Source organism: Rhinoderma darwinii, chromosome 7 (genome assembly GCF_050947455.1).
Source record: "Rhinoderma darwinii isolate aRhiDar2 chromosome 7, aRhiDar2.hap1, whole genome shotgun sequence".
In the NCBI taxonomy this organism is placed as follows: Eukaryota; Metazoa; Chordata; class Amphibia; order Anura; family Rhinodermatidae; genus Rhinoderma; species Rhinoderma darwinii.
The window spans coordinates 57,844,265-57,862,656 of NC_134693.1; the positions used below are offsets into that span (position 1 = coordinate 57,844,265).

The 18,392-nt window shown below is 40.5% G+C and overlaps 1 protein-coding gene across 6 annotated transcripts in view; it reads left to right on the forward strand.

Annotated features, from left to right (window-relative positions):
- Positions 1-18,392, forward strand: part of KCNT2 (potassium sodium-activated channel subfamily T member 2) — a 675,220-nt gene that overhangs the window by 265,148 nt on the left and 391,680 nt on the right. For all 6 annotated transcript variants that reach the window (XM_075833425.1, XM_075833427.1, XM_075833430.1 and 3 more), the window contains exons 7-8: positions 14,358-14,441; positions 15,670-15,764. In XM_075833425.1, coding sequence (XP_075689540.1) covers positions 14,358-14,441; positions 15,670-15,764 — 179 coding nt within the window. The remainder of the gene's footprint in view (positions 1-14,357; positions 14,442-15,669; positions 15,765-18,392) is intronic.

The following is an 18,392-nucleotide window of genomic DNA, read 5'->3' on the forward strand; positions in this document are numbered from 1 at the left end:
GGGGTGCGCTATATACAGGGGTGTACAATATGTGGAGCACTATAGGGGGAGCTATATGTGAGGCAGTATATACAGGGGTGGGCTATATACAGGGGTGGGCAATATGTGGAGCACTATAGGGGGAGATATATGTGAGGCACTATATACAGGTGTGAGAGCACTGTGTGGAGCACTATTTAGGAGATATATACAGGTGTGAGAGCACTATGTGGAGCACTATTTAGGAGATATATGCAGGGCACTATCTAAGGGAGTGGGCTATATGTTGGACAGTATATACAGGGGTGGGCTATATCGATAGGGGGCTATATACAGGGGTATTTCTGTGCGTATTTTTGTGCGTGTCGCTCATACTCGATACTGAATAAATCAAGATGTTTGGAATATTTATTTTACCTTTTATTTTTTGCATTTCATTATTATGTCAATCGATCCTGTGATTTCCACAATTCCAAAACTTTTCCTTCTTGGTAATTTTAATGTTGAGTGTATGTACCTTTTTAAAATCTGATTCTCTAAAATATCTATAGAGGTGTTGCCCAGTCCCTAAAAACTTAGGATAGGCCATCAATAGCTGATGGGTCGGGGTGCGTCTCCGGTGACCCCTGTGAATCAGCTGTTTTGAAGAGGGTACGGTACTCGTACAAGGTATGCTTCCCGTTCTTTTCTACTTGCTCACTGTGAATCGTCGACACACATGTAGCAGTGATTCACAGGTATTGCAGCCTTTTCTCCCATTCACTTCAATGGGTGAAGAAGGCTGTAATGCCTGTGAATCGCCGCTACATCCATGTCGACGATTCACAGTAAGCAAGTACTAATCAAGGGGAAGCAGCGCTCGTACGAGCGCTGCACCCCTTCGAAACAGCTGATCGACGGAGGTCCCTGGAGAGGAGGACCCCGACCCATCAGCTATCGTGAGGATAGGCCATCAATTTTTAGGGACTGGAAAACCCCTTTTAAGTGCATAACTCATTTGAATATATTGAAAATTATATTTGTATGTTAGTCCAAATTTTTGCTGATGATGAAAGATAAATAAATAGAACAACTTGTTAATATCTTTATCATTCTATTTCTAAATCTTGTAATTTTTTTCAAAAGTACTTAATAAATATTATGCCAAATCAGCGTACAGCGAATGATACCATCAGTTAAAAAATATATTATTATTTAAAGCAACACCACTCTTGTTTTTGGTTTTCTCTAACAACCCTACTTCCAAAGCAAAATAAATATTCAAGCTTTTATCTCTTAGGTTTATTTTACCCAAAACTACTTATAGGCTACGTTCCAATCTATTCATACATTGAAGTTGGGAAGCAAGGAAGCCAGACCACTTTTTTTCGCAGCGTTTTTTACGGCCCTTTCTGGAGCTGTTTTCTATAGTGTCAATGAAAAACGGCTCCAAAAACTTCCCAAGAAATGACCTGCACTTCTTTTTCGTGGCCGTTTTTCAAAACGGCCGAGTAAAAAAACGGCCCATCGGAGCAGAACGCCGTTTTTTCCCATTGCAATCAATGGGCAGATGTTTGGATGCGTTCTGCTTCCGATTTTATATAGGCTGTGTGAACATACCCTAATACTTCAGATATTATTTACTTAGTCTAGCCACTCCTTCTGTCCAGATAAAACGTCCTGCAATTGCACCTAATGTGGTAAAAATACTGTTTCCCACAAAATAACGAGCATTTTGGTAAATTTTTTGAGCCTCATCACAATTTCCAGGATATAATAATAAATCACCGGCCTATAACAATATATTTTCTTGATAAAATCCATTTCTAAATACTTCTGTTTTATCACTTGTATGAATAAATTTAGTAATGGATTCTATTGCAATAGCGAAAAGCATCGGCGACAAAGAATAGCTGTGACGCATACCTCTACTCAAATAAAAAGAGTGACAAATTTCCCATTTAGATGAACAGCAGCTTGTGGTTCTTTACAGATAAATTTTAGACACTTAATAAAATTAGGACCAAATCCAAAACGTTTTAAGATTTCTAATAAATAAGGACACCTCAAGCAATCAACAACCTTAGTGGCGTCAAACGACAGGACCCTTCTGTCGACAAACTCCCATCTATATTTCCACGCTGATCCATATTTCCTTATGCAATCTCAAGGCCTTAAGGCCTTGTTCATACGGAGTATTCCTTCAGGAATTTTGAAGCAGAATTTGACCTGCCTGCACTTTTTTGCCGCGGTTTCCGCTGCAGTTTTCAGTGTTTTTCACCAGCGACCAATGAGCACAGCGGGCAAAAAACAGTGAAAAAGCCAAAAAGGACATTCCGCTTCTGTTTCCCCGTGAGCGGTTTCCGTGTCAAATTCAGCACAAAAAAACTCAGTGTGAACTCGGCCTCAATGGCTTTTAAAAAAATGTAACAAAAAAAATAAAATGACCCAATTAAAAAGTCATTATTTTGCATAAAATAGGTTTTACTGTCCATACATTACATGAAAACCAAACACCTCCACATATTAGGTATGAACACGACTAATAACCTGAAGAATTAATTTAACAGGTTTTTTAGCGTGAAAGGTGAATGGGATAAAAAATAAACATAAAAAACTATGGGGAGAATCAACTTTTTTTCTATATTCTCGGCGTAAAAATAAATGATATAACTAACTCCTTTTTCACTTTAAAGATTGTCCTGCTAAACGCTGCACAAATTTTACAAATTTTACACCTTGTACCAAACATTCTTTCTGTTCTTTGCAAAGTCATAATTTATATTATCATTCCACAGAAGACATTGTAACAGTAAGGGTATGTTCACACGGCCTATTTACGGATGTAATTCGGGCGTTTTAACACCCGAATTACGTCCGAAAATGCGCCTCGGTAGCGTTGGCAAACATCTGCCCATTCATTAGAATGGGTCTTACGATGTTCTGTGCACACGGTCATTTTTTTACGTGCCGCTGTCAAAAAGACGCCCGCGTCCAAGAAGTGCATGTCACTTCTTCAGATGTAATTGGAGCCGTTTTCCATTGACTCGATGGAAAAGCAGCTCCAATTATGTCCGTAATGGACGCAGCAAAAAAGCGGCTCAACATGCCGTTACGGCTGAAATTACAGAGCTGTTTTCTCCTAACATTGAATTAAATGTAAAGACACACTCAAATATGTAGTATTTTGTAATAAAATATGGTGTTGCACAACTTCTGGTAAGAAGAGTACTTTGCCAGTATTTCTATTCTGTGCTTTGTCATATGAAGACACAGAGCCAGGGGCGTAACTAGGAAAGACTAGGCCCCATAGCAAACTTTTGACTGGGGCCCCCCTCTGCTGGGTATTACACAACCCCCCCTCCTTGTAGATAGTGCCTCCCTATAGATTCCACCACACAGCGCCCCCCTATAGATAGCACCATACACAGCCCCCTGTAGATAACGCCATACAGCCCCACCTGTAGATAACGCCATACAGTCCACCCTGTAGATAACGCCATACAGACCCCCTCTGTAGATAACGCCATACAGCCCCCTCTGTAGATAACGCCATACAGACCCCCTCTGTAGATAACGCCATACAGACCCCCTCTGTAGATAACGCCATACAGCCCCCTCTGTAGATAACGCCATACAGACCCCCTCTGTAGATAACGCCATACAGCCCCCTCTGTAGATAACACCATACAGAACCCCTCTGTAGATAACGTCATATAGCCCCCCCAAAAAATAAAAACGGCCTATAGTTTGTCCTACAAAAGACATGCATCCCCTATCCACAGGATAGGGGATACATGTGTGATTGCTGGCAGCGATAAGGAGAACGGGGGACCGAAAGTCCCCCGAAGTTCTCCATGACTAACCTCGGACTTCCGGCGTTCAATAAAAATGAAAGGAGCGCTGGTCACGCATGCGCACAAGCACGACCGGCGCTCCATTCATTTCTACGGAGCTGCCGACACAGACCCCGGAAGTCCGAGGTTTGTCATGGAGAACTTAGGGGGGACTTTCGGTCCCCCGTTCTCCTCATCGCTACCAGCGATCCCACATGTATCCCCTATCCTGTGGATAGGGGATGCATGTATTTTGTAGGAACAACCCCTTCAGCGGCGTCGCGCTGTAGCAGCCATAGCGGCTGCTAGCGGAGCCTGCGGCCATGGGAGGGGGCCTTGCCTGCGGGTGGCACGGGCCCCCTCATGCTGCAGGCCTCGTAGAAGTCGCTACAGCTGCTATAGCGGTAGTTACGCCACTGCGTATAGGTTTGTACGGCGTAAAACTACAGCTCCCAGCATGGCCGGAACAATGGTAAGGATATGCTGGGAGATGCGGTTTCACAAAAAAAATCCTATCACCATCATCTCGCTGCAGATCATACAGTGACTACAATACTGATTAGAGGCAGAATAAACATTTACATTAAGTGACTCACCGGTGACGTCTCAGATTCTAGTTCTTTTCTTCTCCCTCCGGTTCAGACATCTATGATGGATTTCTCCCGGCCATGACCCATTTCTGCAGTTTTCCGCTCAGATGTCTTCAGCTTGTCACTTTTAAAACATTTCTGCACCTATAAACAAAGTTAAAATTCTCAACACATCTAAATATAACTGTCACACACACAAACACACACACACACACCGTGCCCCCTGTAGATAGTGACCTACATAGAAGCCCATGTAGATAGTGCCCACATATGGACTCCAGAGCTGCAAGGTAATAGTGCTAACCACTGAGCCACCGTGCTGCCCTACATATAGCTTCCCCTATAGTTAGTGCTCCACGTATAGCCCACCTCTGTAGATAGTGTCTCACATATAGCTCCCCCTGTATATAGTGTCCCACATATAGCCCACCCCTGTAGACTGCACTACATATAACCACCCTGTTGCTAGTGCCCCACAGGTAACAAACCCCTGTATATAGTGCCCCACATATAGACCCCCCCTGTATATAGTGGCCCACATATAGACCCCCCCCTGTATATAGTGGCCCACATATAGACCCCCCTGTATATAATGGCCCACATATAGAACCCCCTGTATATAATGGCCAACATATAGAGCCCCCTGTATATAATGGCCCACATATAGAGCCCCCTGTATATAGTGGCCCACACCCCCACATATAGACCCCCCTGTAGCTTGACATACTCACATGATCCCGTTCCCACGCTGTTCACTGGCGATGCAGACATGCTCTCTTCTGAGCATGTCTGCAGGAGCTGAACGAGTGTCCTCCAATGACGCTGATTGGCGGGGCAGAATGACTTGCCTCGCCAATCAGCACCTTCCAAGCATGGAAGCGGCGCGATGATGTCATCACGCCGCTAGCCAATCAGTGTCATTGTAAGGGACTGGATGGTTAGGCACGGAACATGCCCGGCCATTCAGTGCTAATACATGTATTTGGCTGCCGCTAGCACTGGGGCCCCCTCCGGTGCTAGCGACACCTACAGGCATGAGAGGGCCTGTGTAAGGCTCGGCGTCGCGGGCCCCACAGTAGCGGCGCTACCGCTGTAGCAGCCATAACGGCTGCTAGCGGCGCCACCGGGCATTTGAGTGGGCGTGTCGGCTGGCGGCACAGGCCCCCTCAAGCCCCGGGCCCCGTAGCAGCCACTACTGCTGCTACCGCGGTAGTTAAGCCACTGCACAGAGCCAAATCTAAAAACACATTTTTATTTAATAAGTTTTTACTAGTTTGACCTTAGAGTAAATTACTCCATGAACGTAGTTTTTTTGTTTGAAGCTTTGTTATATTTTCGCAATTTACTCACAGTAATTCCATTTTTGTTACATGTGATGGTCCATCTCAACAAGTATAGACACTATTATTATCAAGTCTGTTCTTAATGTTAGGCAAAATTCACACGAGCGTGTGCGTTTTGCGCGTGCAAGAAAACAGTGTTTTTCTGCGTGTTGCAGTTTCGTGTGTCATAAGTGTTTGGTGCTTGGCTGCGTGATGTTCGCGCATATGCCATCCTTATGACACGCGGTTTTGAGGTTTAGAAACTGCAATGAATGAGGTGCTTTTATTTTTGCCTTCAATTATTTAACAACTGTAGCGCATATCACGCGCAACACATGGAAGTGCCTCCGTGTACTGTGCACGATTTTCACGCACCCATTTACTTCAAGTATAGGACATGTCGGAAGTTTTACGCAGCGGACACACGCTGCGTGAAAATCACGGAATGCCTGAATGGCCCCATTGACTTACAGTGATATAAATAAGTATTTTAGCCCTTGCTGATTTTGTAAGTTTGCCCACTGTCAAAGTCATGAACAGTCTAGAATTTTTAGGCTAGGTTAATTTTACCAGTGAGAGATAGATTATATAAAAAAAAAAAACTGAAAATCACATAGTCAAAATTATATATATTTATTTGCATTGTGCACAGAGAAATAAGTATTTGATCCCCTACCAACCATTAAGAGTTCAGCCTCCACCAGACCAGTTACACGCTCCAAATCAACTTGGTGCCTGCATTAAAGACAGCTGTCTTAAATGGTCACCTGTATAAAAGACTCCTGTCCACAGACTCAATTAATCAGTCTGACTCTAACCTCTACATCATGGGCAAGACCAAAGAGCTTTCTAAGGATGTCAGGGACAAGATCATAGACCTGCACAAGGCTCGAATGGGCTACAAAACCATAAGTAAGATGCTGGGTGAGAAGGAGACAACTGTTGGTGCAATAGTAAGAAAATGGAAGACATACAAAATGACTGTCAATCGACATCGATCTGGGGCTCCATGCAAAATCTCACCTCGTGGGGTATCCTTGATCCTGAAGAAGGTGAGAGCTCAGCCGAAAACTACACGGGGGGAACTTGTTAATGATCTCAAAACAGCTGGGACCACAGTCACCAAGAAAACCATTGGTAACACATTACGTCGTAATGGATTAAAATCCTGCAGTGCCCGCAAGGTCCCCCTGCTCAAGAAGGCACATGTAGAGGCCCGTCTGAAGTTTGCAAATGAACATCTGGATGATTCTGAGAGTGATTGGGAGAAGGTGCTGTGGTCAGATGAGACTAAAATTGAGCTCTTTGGCATTAACTCAACTCGCCGTGTTTGGAGGAAGAGAAATGCTGCCTATGACCCAAAGAACACCGTCCTCACTGTCAAGCATGGAGGTGGAAACATTATATTTTGGGGGTGTTTCTCTGCTAAGGGCACAGGACTACTTCACCGCATCAATGTGAGAATGGATGGGGCCATGTACCGTCAAATCCTGAGTGACAACCTCCTTCCCTCCACCAGGACATTAAAAATGGCTCGTGGCTGGGTCTTCCAGCACGACAATGACCCGAAACATACAGCCAAGGCAACAAAGGAGTGGCTCAAAAAGAAGCACATTAAGGTCATGGAGTGGCCTAGCCAGTCTCCAGACCTTAATCCCATCGAAAACTTATGGAGGGAGCTGAATATCCGAGTTGCCAAGCAACAGCCTCGAAATCTTAATGATTTACAGATGATCTGCAAAGAGGAGTGGGCTAAAATTCCATCTAACATGTGTGCAAACCTCATCATCAACTACAAAAAACGTCTGACTGCTGTGCTTGCCAACAAGGGTTTTGCCACCAAGTATTAAGTCTTGTTTGCCAAAGGGATCAAATACTTATTTCTCTGTGCACAATGCAAATAAATATATATAATTTTGACAATGTGATTTTCTGTTGTTTTTTTAATATAATCTATCTCTCACTGGTAAAATTAACCTAGCCTAAAAATTCTAGACTGTTCATTTCTTTGACAGTGGGCAAACTTACAAAATCAGCAAAATACTTATTTCCTTCACTGTACATAGGTTTGTGCATTGCACGTGAATTTCACGCGCGTATCACAGACGTTAAATACGCTCGTGTAAATAAAGCCTTATAGGAAGCCCCTAGACATGAACCGATTACTTAATATCTTGCAATTTTTCTTTTTTTTTTTTTAAAGAACAAAGTAAATGAGTAATATATCAAGTACAATGTAGATATTACAAAGATTAAATTATAGACGGTCAATTGTAATGAAAAGTACACAAAATATCATTGTAATAACATATAATACAACAAATTCTCTGAAAAGTACAAAGGAAATGGAAATGACACTAATTTTCTAAAAAAGCTTTTATGGCAACCATATTTTCAAGAAATCATCCCTGGAATGAGTCTCCCAATGAGGGATTTCCTCAAATCAATATATTTGGTCTACCTTAGCAATCCAGTGTTCCATAGAAGGAATCTCCACCGAAAGCCAATATGACGGACTCAGAAGTCTGGCAGCAACTAACAAATTCTTAAAATTTTTGGACGGGGCAATGGTGACATTCGAAGGAGTGATCAACAAGAGGGCTAAGTCTGGAGAAGGGGGGATACTAGTTTTACAGATGGAATTACATTTATCAAAAATATCCTTTCACCATTTTGCAATCTCGTCACATGACCACCAGATATGAAAGAAGGATCCTCTATCTTTGGTACATCGCCAACAAATATCAGAATGTGATAGTGTATATATAGAAGTCACATCTGGAGTTTTGTACCAACGGGACAAAAACTTGTAACCGTTTTCCTATATCCTAACACATCTGGAAATCTTATATGAAGCAAACATTATATGATTCACATCTGGGGTTTTGTGCCAACGGGACAAAATCTTGTAACCGTTTTCCTGTATCCTAACACATCTAGAAATCTTATGTGGAGCAGTCATTATACAAGTTATCTCAGAGTCGGACAGAGCTCTGTCCAGGTTGTTCTCCCACAATTTAAGAAAATATGGAGAGGAAAAGGAGACTAGAGAATATTTGTTTTTTGTATATTAATTAAATAGGTTTGATGACCGGTACCGACTGAAATAACAATTTATCAAACCATTATGAGGGTTTAGAACCTGTATGAGACAATCTAAAAGACTGAAGTTTTACTTTAATGAAGGAGAGCAAAGGTGAATGAGTTACAGGAATCCTAAGTTTAGAGGCAAGGGAAACGTCATCTAAGACGTTCCCCAAGTCGTCAAGAAGCTGAAGTAAATGGGAACATGAAGAGGTGACAGAACCAGGAATGCTTTCCTTTAAGGCCATTGGAGCAAGACCCAACAGGTCTCTAACCTGTAAAATAGAACAAAAGTCAGGTCTCGAGGAGAATTTGTGCTATACCTTTAACGTTGCTAAGGTCAAAGGGTTATAGGGTTTGACCCCCTTCACACCCTCTTTGTAAAATAATACTAAAGTACGTAGAGGAGCTGGAGAGAGCGTGTTTTAGACTAATATCCATAGTATGTAAGAGGGGGCTTGAATCCAATCAATAACCCTAGATAAATGTATGGCTGGGTAATATTTTTCTGGGTCGGGTAAAGCAATACCACTATCTTGCAATTTTTAACCAAAGAAGGTATAGGCATACAGTAGCATTGATGTGTACCCATATGTGATCCCACTAACATAAGGTTTTTCAGCATATTGTACAGTAAAGAAATACCATGTGTGTTCATCACAAAATATCCTTGGGATAAATTGTCATAATTTAACAATGGCTAGATAATATTTTCTTTCCGTGTAGAGTGTTAGTTTAGCACTTTAAGGGTAAGTTCACACATAGTATAAATACTGCGAATTTTCCACAATGGATTTTGTTGCGGAAAATCTGCAGCATAATGTAGTAGCAGCAAAGTGGATGAGATTTTTTTAATCTGCAGCATGTCAGTTGTATTTGCTAATCGCTGCTTTTTTGTTGCAGGTTTTCCCTATTGAATTCGTTGGGGAGGTAAAACCCGCAACAAATATAAGATGTTGCTTTTTTTGCGGTGGAAAAGCAGCGATTCCGTCTCAAAAAACGCAGTTCAGAAAAAAAAAATGTGCCCAGAATTCTGTGTTACTTTGTCCATGCTAGCCTCCTGGAATGACGTTTCAGCTCATGTGACAGCTGCAGCCAATCACAGGCCGCAGCAGTCATTGGATAAAACGTCATCCCAGGAGGCCGGCCTGCAGGACGGCAGAGGGAAGCGTCTTCATGGCTACTCAAGTATCAAACTTTTTTTATGTGTAGTTTTCCACAGCGGACATTCCGGACAAAAAACTGCACCGCAATTTGGTGCAATTTTCGTCCGGAATTCCCTGCCGCACCCAGGGTGGATACGCTGTATATGCGGAAACGCTTTTATGCAGCATATCCACCCTGTGTGCACATACTCTTAAGGTAAGCTTAGAATTCACCCAAAAGGACTGATAAGAGGAGAAATTATGGACTACATAAAAAAGTATTTTATGGTGGCTAGTTCAATATTATATATAGTGAATCAATCTTTTTTGAAGGCAGTTGATATGATACAAGAAAATACCTAAGAGAATGTTGAACAGATATGCAAACATTTACAGTCACAGACAGTCCCCTTAGGCTGGGTTCACGCGACCTATTTTCAGACGTAAACGAGGCGTATTATGCCTCGTCTTACGTCTGAAAATAGGGCTACAATACGTCGCCAAACATCTGCCCATTCATTTGAATGGGTTTGCCGACGTACTGTGCAGACAACCTGTCATTTACGCGTCGTTGTTTGACAGCTGTCAAACGACGACGCGTAAAAATACAGCCTCGTCAAAAGAAGTGCAGGACACTTCTTTCAGACGTAATTTGAGCCGTTCTTCATTGAACTCAATGAAGCACAGCTCAAAATTTACGGCTGTCAGAGAAGCCTCGCAAAATGCGAGGAGGAGGAATTACGGCTGAAACGAGGCAGCTGTTTTCTCCTGAAAACTGTCTGTCTTTTCAGACGTAAATGCCTCTTATCGTGTGCACATACCCTTAGGTTGTTTAAGAATACACCAATGCATTATACAAATGTACACCACGGATTTAGACAGATCTCATTTAATTTAACAAATATGTCTTCAGTAATCTCTTAAACTCCTCTGGTTGTGGTGGAAGGCTGCCACAATTCTAGCACCTAGCTCTATGTTGTTTGTGTGAGCTAGGTGTAGAAGGGAGTAGCACACTAACATGTCCGCAATCCCGCAATGTCCTTTTCTGCAGTCGTCGCCACTCTGACCCTCGCAATGATACTGGTGGGGTCACCTGGTGACAAGTATTTATACGGCCCGGCTGCTTGGCCATTCACAGGGCTCAACCGTTCAGCCAATTCAGAGGTTTGGCGAACCGCCCAGTCAGGATGCCCAATTAGTGGACAATTAAGGTTCTAGCTGCTCTGTGCTACTGACAGTGCCAGTTATTGTGTCCTACAACCTGTTGTGTTCATTATTGTGATTGTGCTCTGTTTTTCTGACCCAGCTCTGTTCAATACTCCTCTGGACCAACCCCTCCTATTCTGACTTGGATTTAAGCTCGAATTGCCTGATTTCACTTCTGCCTGTCTTTCTTGTACTTGTGGTTCTCGTTTATTTGATTTTGCTTAGCCCTGAATCATTTGGCTTTGACATTTTCTCTGCTGACTACCCAGTACTGATCCCTGTCTTAGTTTTGAGTACTCTGTTCAACTGTTTGCTCCACCAGTCAGTGACTACTCTGCAGATTCACAGTAGCAAAGACCACATCTCTGTATAGAAGTTAGAGGGTGAAAACTCATGGTCACTGAGACTGCTAACCAGAGAAGCCCAGCATAAAGCCTGACTGTAGAAGCACTATTGCTAAACAGCCAATTACCATTACTAAGGGAATTTTAAATTCTCTGAAAAAAAACCAGGACTCTGACCCCTAAAAAGATAGATTATGACATTATTTGCACATCATTACATTGGTATGTATACATTGGAAAGACAATCATGTGTGCCCAAGGCTCTTTGATGCACGTGGGAAGCAAATACTGGCTAGTCTGGTCTGATCCGACAAACGAACTGTTTTAGCACAAACTGCTGAAAAAGTTACAGCTGGCTATAAAAAGGTGTCAGAACAAATAGTAATTCACCAAAGAGGTTGGGCCTGGTACTTCAAGTTAATGTGACTGAGCTGCAGTACCACGCACAGTCACTACCGAATGTACAAAGCAGTGCCCAGTAATCACCAGAGTGCCATGGCTCCTTCAATATTCTGATTGGTGGAGGTGCCAGGACTCGGACCCCCACTGATTTGATATTGGATAGGTCAATAATATTAATATCGATACCAAAAACCCTTTAAAGCCACTGACCACTAATATTGTACTTAGGCTTCGATCACATCTGCACTGGGCCTCAGTTTTTACGCTCCGTCGGAAACGGAGCCCTGACAGACACAAACAGAAACCATAGTTTCAGTTTCTATCACCATTGATTTCAATGGTGACGGAACCAGTGCTAATGGTTCCGTTTGTCTCAGTTGTTCGAGTCTCAGTCGACTACACTATTGATTCCATCAAAAACGACGGAACCGTTGCACAATGGAGACAAACAGAAACCATTGGCACCGGATTCGTCACCATTGAAATCAATGTGTCAGTTAGGGTCCTGTTCAGACTAGCACAGATTTGGACTAAGACAAAGTAAAAAAGACACGGCGCCACATAGTGCAGATCAGTAGGTAATGTGGGAAAGCAAAAAAGGAAAACGTGCTCACCTTGTGGTTTGCGAATACTGGCAGGCACCACAAGACCTCTTCAAATCTGACATGGTGCCTAAAATACTGTATATTCTAAAAAAAAAAAAAATGGAGGCCCCAAAATCCTCTAGGTGCTCTTTTGCTTCTGAGGCCGGTGCTTCAGTCCATTACCACACTAGAGCCACATGTGGAATATTTCTAAAAACTGCAGAATCTGGGCAATAAATATTGAGTTGTGTTTCTCTGGTAAAACCTTCTGTGTTACAGAATTTTTTTTATTACAAATTAATTTCGGCCAAAAAAATGAAATTTGTAAATTTCACCTCTACTTTGCTTTAATTCCTGTGAAAAGCCTAAATGGTTAAAACACTTTCTGAATGCTGTTTTGAATACTTTGAGGGGTGCAGTTTTTAAAATGGGGTGATTTATGTGGTCTATCTAGTACCTAAGGCCCTCAAAGCCACTTCAGAACTGAACAGGTCCTTGAAAAATAGCCTTTTGAAATGTTCTTGAAAATGCCAGAAATTACTGCTAAAGTTCTAAGCCTTGTAATGTCCTAGAAAAATGTAATAATGTTCAAAAAACGCTGCAAATATAAAGTAGACATATGGGGGATGTTAATTAGCAGCAATTTTGTGTGGTATTACTATGTGTTTTACAAGTAGATACATTTAAAATGAGAAAAATCATAATTTTTGCACATTTTCACAAATAAGCAATGAATTTATTGACCAAATTTTTCCACTAACATAATGTACAATATGTCACGAGAAAACAATCTCAGAATCGCTTGGATAGGCAAAAGCATTCCAGAGTTATTACCACAAAATGACACATGTCAGATTTGAAAAAATGGGGCTAATTTGCTCTGTTGCAGTGACAGTCCATACAGTTAGGGTTGTGCTGGGTCTTGTTAGACCCAGCAGCAGCCTTCTGCTACTGGCCTCCCGGCAATAATGTGCCCAGTCACATGACCACCGGTACCAATGGAGGAGGCGGACCATTGAGTGCTGTGTGTATGACAAATGAAATACAGAAGCATTGAAAACTATCTGACTAACAGGCTCTCGACATTCAGCTGCCCGATAGGTCAGGCAGCTGGGCACAGGCTTTGAGGATTTGGACCACCTGCAGTAAATATACTGTGGGCAGTCGTCAATCTGTTAAAATGGAACTTGTCGTGTTGAACATACTGTCCTATCTGTGAGCAGCCTGTTATAGAGAATGAGGAGCTGAGCAGACAGGTATATATTTTTGTGTTAAAGAGGACCTGTCACCTGACATGTATATTTTAGTTAATACTTGTATTCCTCATGAAATAACATTTCTGGAACATATTTTCTTAGAACTCTACATTGTGCCATTCTCCTGTTATTCTGTCTACAAATTATGAAGAAATTGACAACTGGCTATTAACATTGCCTCAGTCAAAGGAGCATGTCTGTCTACAGTCTCACTCTATCAGCAATTATTAGACAGTGTCAGTCTGTGTGGGGACACACCCCCAACTGGTAACACCCAGTTGTCAATTTATTCATAAATTTCTAACGGAGTAATAACGGAGGAACGGCACAGTTCTAAGAAAATATGCTCCAGAATTGTTATTTCTTGGGGTATACAATTATTTACTAAAACATACATGTCAGGAGAGGTGACAGGTCCACTTTAAATATAATCAGTATAACTTGTAATTTATTGGTGGTAATCCCTTTTCCCACTGGGACTTTGAGTTCAGTGGGCATTCCTAATCAGCAACTGAAAGTTTTATTTATGTGAGTGGGCTGATGTTCAATTTCTTTTATTTCCTTTTTTTTATACATTGTATATTGCACATGGTATCCTTTTACTTATATATTGCCCTGGTTTCTTTTCAGATCTTTTGGCCGCCTCTAAGAGATTTATTTGTTCCTGTTTTCCTGAATTGTTGGCTGGCGAAACATGCCTTAGAGAATATGATTGTAAGTATAAAATATGAGAAATTCTATTTCTGTATTTAACTGGAAATAACCTTATGTAGAAAGATATATATCTGTGCACATTATATTTTATGAGATTTATTAAACAAAGCTAGAAAACATGAGTAAAGCAATAAAAATTATACAATGCACAATTGGTATAAAGAACACTATTACAGTCTCACTGTATGCCATTGGTTCACCCAGTTGTATGGAAAAACATGTAGCTAATTCTACAAGGTTAAGAGAAACTAGAAAAATAACATAAATAATGTAAAATAGGTCAAAGAGGATGAATGAATAGGTAAAAGTTGGTGAGCAAATAAACTGGATCAGATGTATATCAATGTGTAAGTACTGGTATACTTGTTTATACAGTTTAGCTATAAAAGGGCTGTTCACACCTCAATTTTGCATACTGTTGAAAGGTACTCTTTTTTAGTTTTTCAAAACTATTGCATCTTGTTGCCATTGACTCCTATTGTGAAATGAAAAGCCTTTTTCTTCTCTTTAAAAAAAAAAAGATCTTTATTGTTTCTCCATTTCTTGTAAATAATTTTTGTTCAAGGATCATTAAATACTTATATCTGTGGCCTGTGTTCCCTTGCATATTTTTTTGACAAATACAGGAATAGATTCCAGCAATAGGAGAAAAGCAAAGAATTGAATCATTCTATGTGGACTGTACCTGCAACTGTACTGCAAAACCACTTGTGAATACATACAGTTTTTGCAGCATAAAATAATTTCATGTAGGCAAGTTATGTAAGCAATGTATGAAACTAGTGAAATTTAGGGAGATTGCGAAACAAAAGCTACAATTTAGCCAAATTGTGGTTAAACACAACCACGGTGCGGTGCTCTCTGCGGCAATAACAGGGTCCAGTCACATGTGGCGTACTTGCTTTGTATTTCCGCATGGTAAACACACCCTGCGGAAAACATTATAATGTTTATCTTTAGGAAAAATATTCCACAACGCAAAAACTCGAGAAATCGTAATAGGCGTATATTGTAGTTTTCCACAGCATATTTTTACATTGCGAAAATACAAAGCAAATACTCCACGTGTGACTGCACCGTTACCATCCTATGTGCATCTGTTACTCTCAACCTCATCTGGTCTTACTACTAGCATTTTTCATTTAAAATCTGCATTACACCATGTTAAAGAAATGTGATTATTGTATTCTTTTATAGACTGATTCTTCTGTTTTTTGGTATATTCTAGAATGATCTTCACAGAGCAATACAAAGAACACAGTCTGCAATGTTTAATCAAGTTTTAATTTTAATATCAACTTTGTTATGTCTCATTTTTACTTGGTAAGTCAATTACTTTTGTTTTATTGATAATGTATCATGTGTTAGTGTTCTCTGATCACTAATTGAAATGTAAGCAAGAGAAAAAAATAATTTAATTGTTTTAATAAACAGAAAAACATTAAAACTATTGCTGCTATTTTATAATTACAGTAATTTGACATGTACATTTTATTATTGTAATTTTTTTGTTTTGTTTCAAAATTAATTTATTGAAACATGACACAAAAAAAAAAATATCTAGCAAGTGAATGCAAAATTCCCCATTTAGGGGTCTTAAACAGCCAAATAGTATAATAAACAAAAGTTTCCAAAAAAGTACAAATCAAAAACTTTGCATCAAAGAGTTGTTAAAACCAGGGAATGGGGTAAGGAAAAAAGTCAGATCATCTCTTAATCATTACATAATCACAAAATAATATTATGAGGAAGTCCCAGAGAGTTGCAAGGAAAGGATAAATCAATTTTACAGTAATTGAGTCAAGTCTTGTGTTATATATTTTATTGCAAAGCATCGAGAAGGAAAAATTCTGTCAGCCACCACTTACGATGAGTGGGAAGCAGATTTCCATTGTGAAACAATGCCGCCATCAGAATATATTGGAATAGTTTATAAAATTGTTTGCATAACCTGGTAGTTTAAACTAGAAGGAATACTGAAACAGACATGTGAAATGAGTCCCCAAAGACCTTAGAAAGGAGGTCTGCTACTTGCTGCTAAAAAAGTTACGACCACCTGACATGTCCACCAAATGTGGAGGTGTGACCCAATGCTGGAGCATCTTCTAAAGCATGAAAGGGAGCTAAAAGGGAAGATTTGGTTAAAAAGCTTGGGGGACTATGTAGGTGCAATGCAAAATATTTATGGCAGTGTCAGCCAAAGCTATTTGATGGCTGCCTTTTAATACTGTGGTACAACAATGATGCCACCTAGGTAGGGATAGGGAAATCTGAAGGTATACTTCCCACCAGCTCATAAACGATAATTTAGAATCAGACGGTAGTTGTGTGAAGGTAGACTATAACCTAGATAGTACTTCTTTATATGGGCTCAAATAATCATATATGCTAAAATAGGTGAAAGTAGGTAAATTAGAGGCCTTGATATTTGACCCAAGGAAATTGACTATTTGGCTTAATCTGAAATGCTCATTTTGAGAAGGCGAGTACTGTAGTTATCAAGACTTTGTTGTATACATAATAAGGCCAATGTGAACTGAAATCTAGAGCTTCTCCACAAAAGCATGGAATGGTGTGACATGGGGCTACAGGACCACATATGAATAGCAGTGGTCCCCCTGTCCACATGAGTTCTGATAATAATAAAAGACCATCTAAGGCCAAAGACAAAAAAACCTAAGTGGGGCATTATGCCCAGCCGCTGTAGAAGTAATTAGGGCAATTTGTGCTGCTGAGAAATATTTATACAAATGAGGAACTGAGAGACCTCCAAGCCTTTTGGGTTGAAAAGTAAGTTAGCCTTTAATGTAAGTTCTCTACCCAGCCCAAATAAATTGAGAGATGAGCTTCTTAATAGAGCCAATGTCTCTCCTGTATACTGGGACAAGTAGGAATTTGGACAGATATAAAATCTGGGGCAGAAGGACCAGCAAAGTCGTGGGACGTCCTATAATTTGGTTCTTCTACCAGTCTTTTAATAACAGGAGGGTAGTTCCACTTATATGTAGTATCCCAGGAATTAGGTAAATTGATGCTTAGGTATGGCAAATATTGGTGCTGAATTTGTAAACCAGAATTGAGTTAGATCAGTTTCTAAATAGTCGGAGGAACATTGTAGAACATATCATATTTTACCCTTAGACAAAAAACATATAATTAAGAAATTATATTTGGTAGGGATTTAAGAGGGTTAATTGATGTAAGGAGGAGGTTGTCTACAAAGAGGTTTAGTTTATAAGAATAGTTTTTAATGTTCATCCCTGAAATACCTGGGTGAGCTCTTAGTTGATAGTATAACCTCTATTTCTTAAATGCTGTGTGTCAGCAAAATTGAATTTGTGTGTGAGACACACAATCCATACTAGGGCTTGACTGGTTTAGATTCGAAGACATTATAACATTACGTTTATGGTGAATTGTTTTAAACGCAGATATGAGTTCACTTGGAGGTGCATAACATGAGACAATCAATAAAGAATGATCATACAGGGAACTGAACGGACGTAAAATCAGCCTATCCTGTCCATATGAGTACCTCTAAAACAGAAGGGAATTAAGGAGTAATATTAGAACTCCCGGGTGTTTACGCTCCACTGAGGAGATGTAATGCAAAGGAATAATCGGTAGGGAAAAACAGGGAAAAGAAATGTGGGGGAAAATGTGTTTCTTGGATACTCAATATGTCTGGTCTATGTCTCATGTTAAGAAGAAAGGCCTTTTCCTAACATTATGTGATATATGCAATAATACTGTAATACTCATCTGATAAAGATAACCAATAAAAGAGAGACAATGTAAACATGAAGGCTATTACCAAAATCAAAGTGGGTAGGGGGGAGCCATCCTGCGGGATCGCTTGGTTCACCATTAACAGCCCAATGTGTGAACCCCAGGCACCCCAGTACTCGAAAACAAATATACTCAATAGATATGGAGGGAAGAAATGTGCCT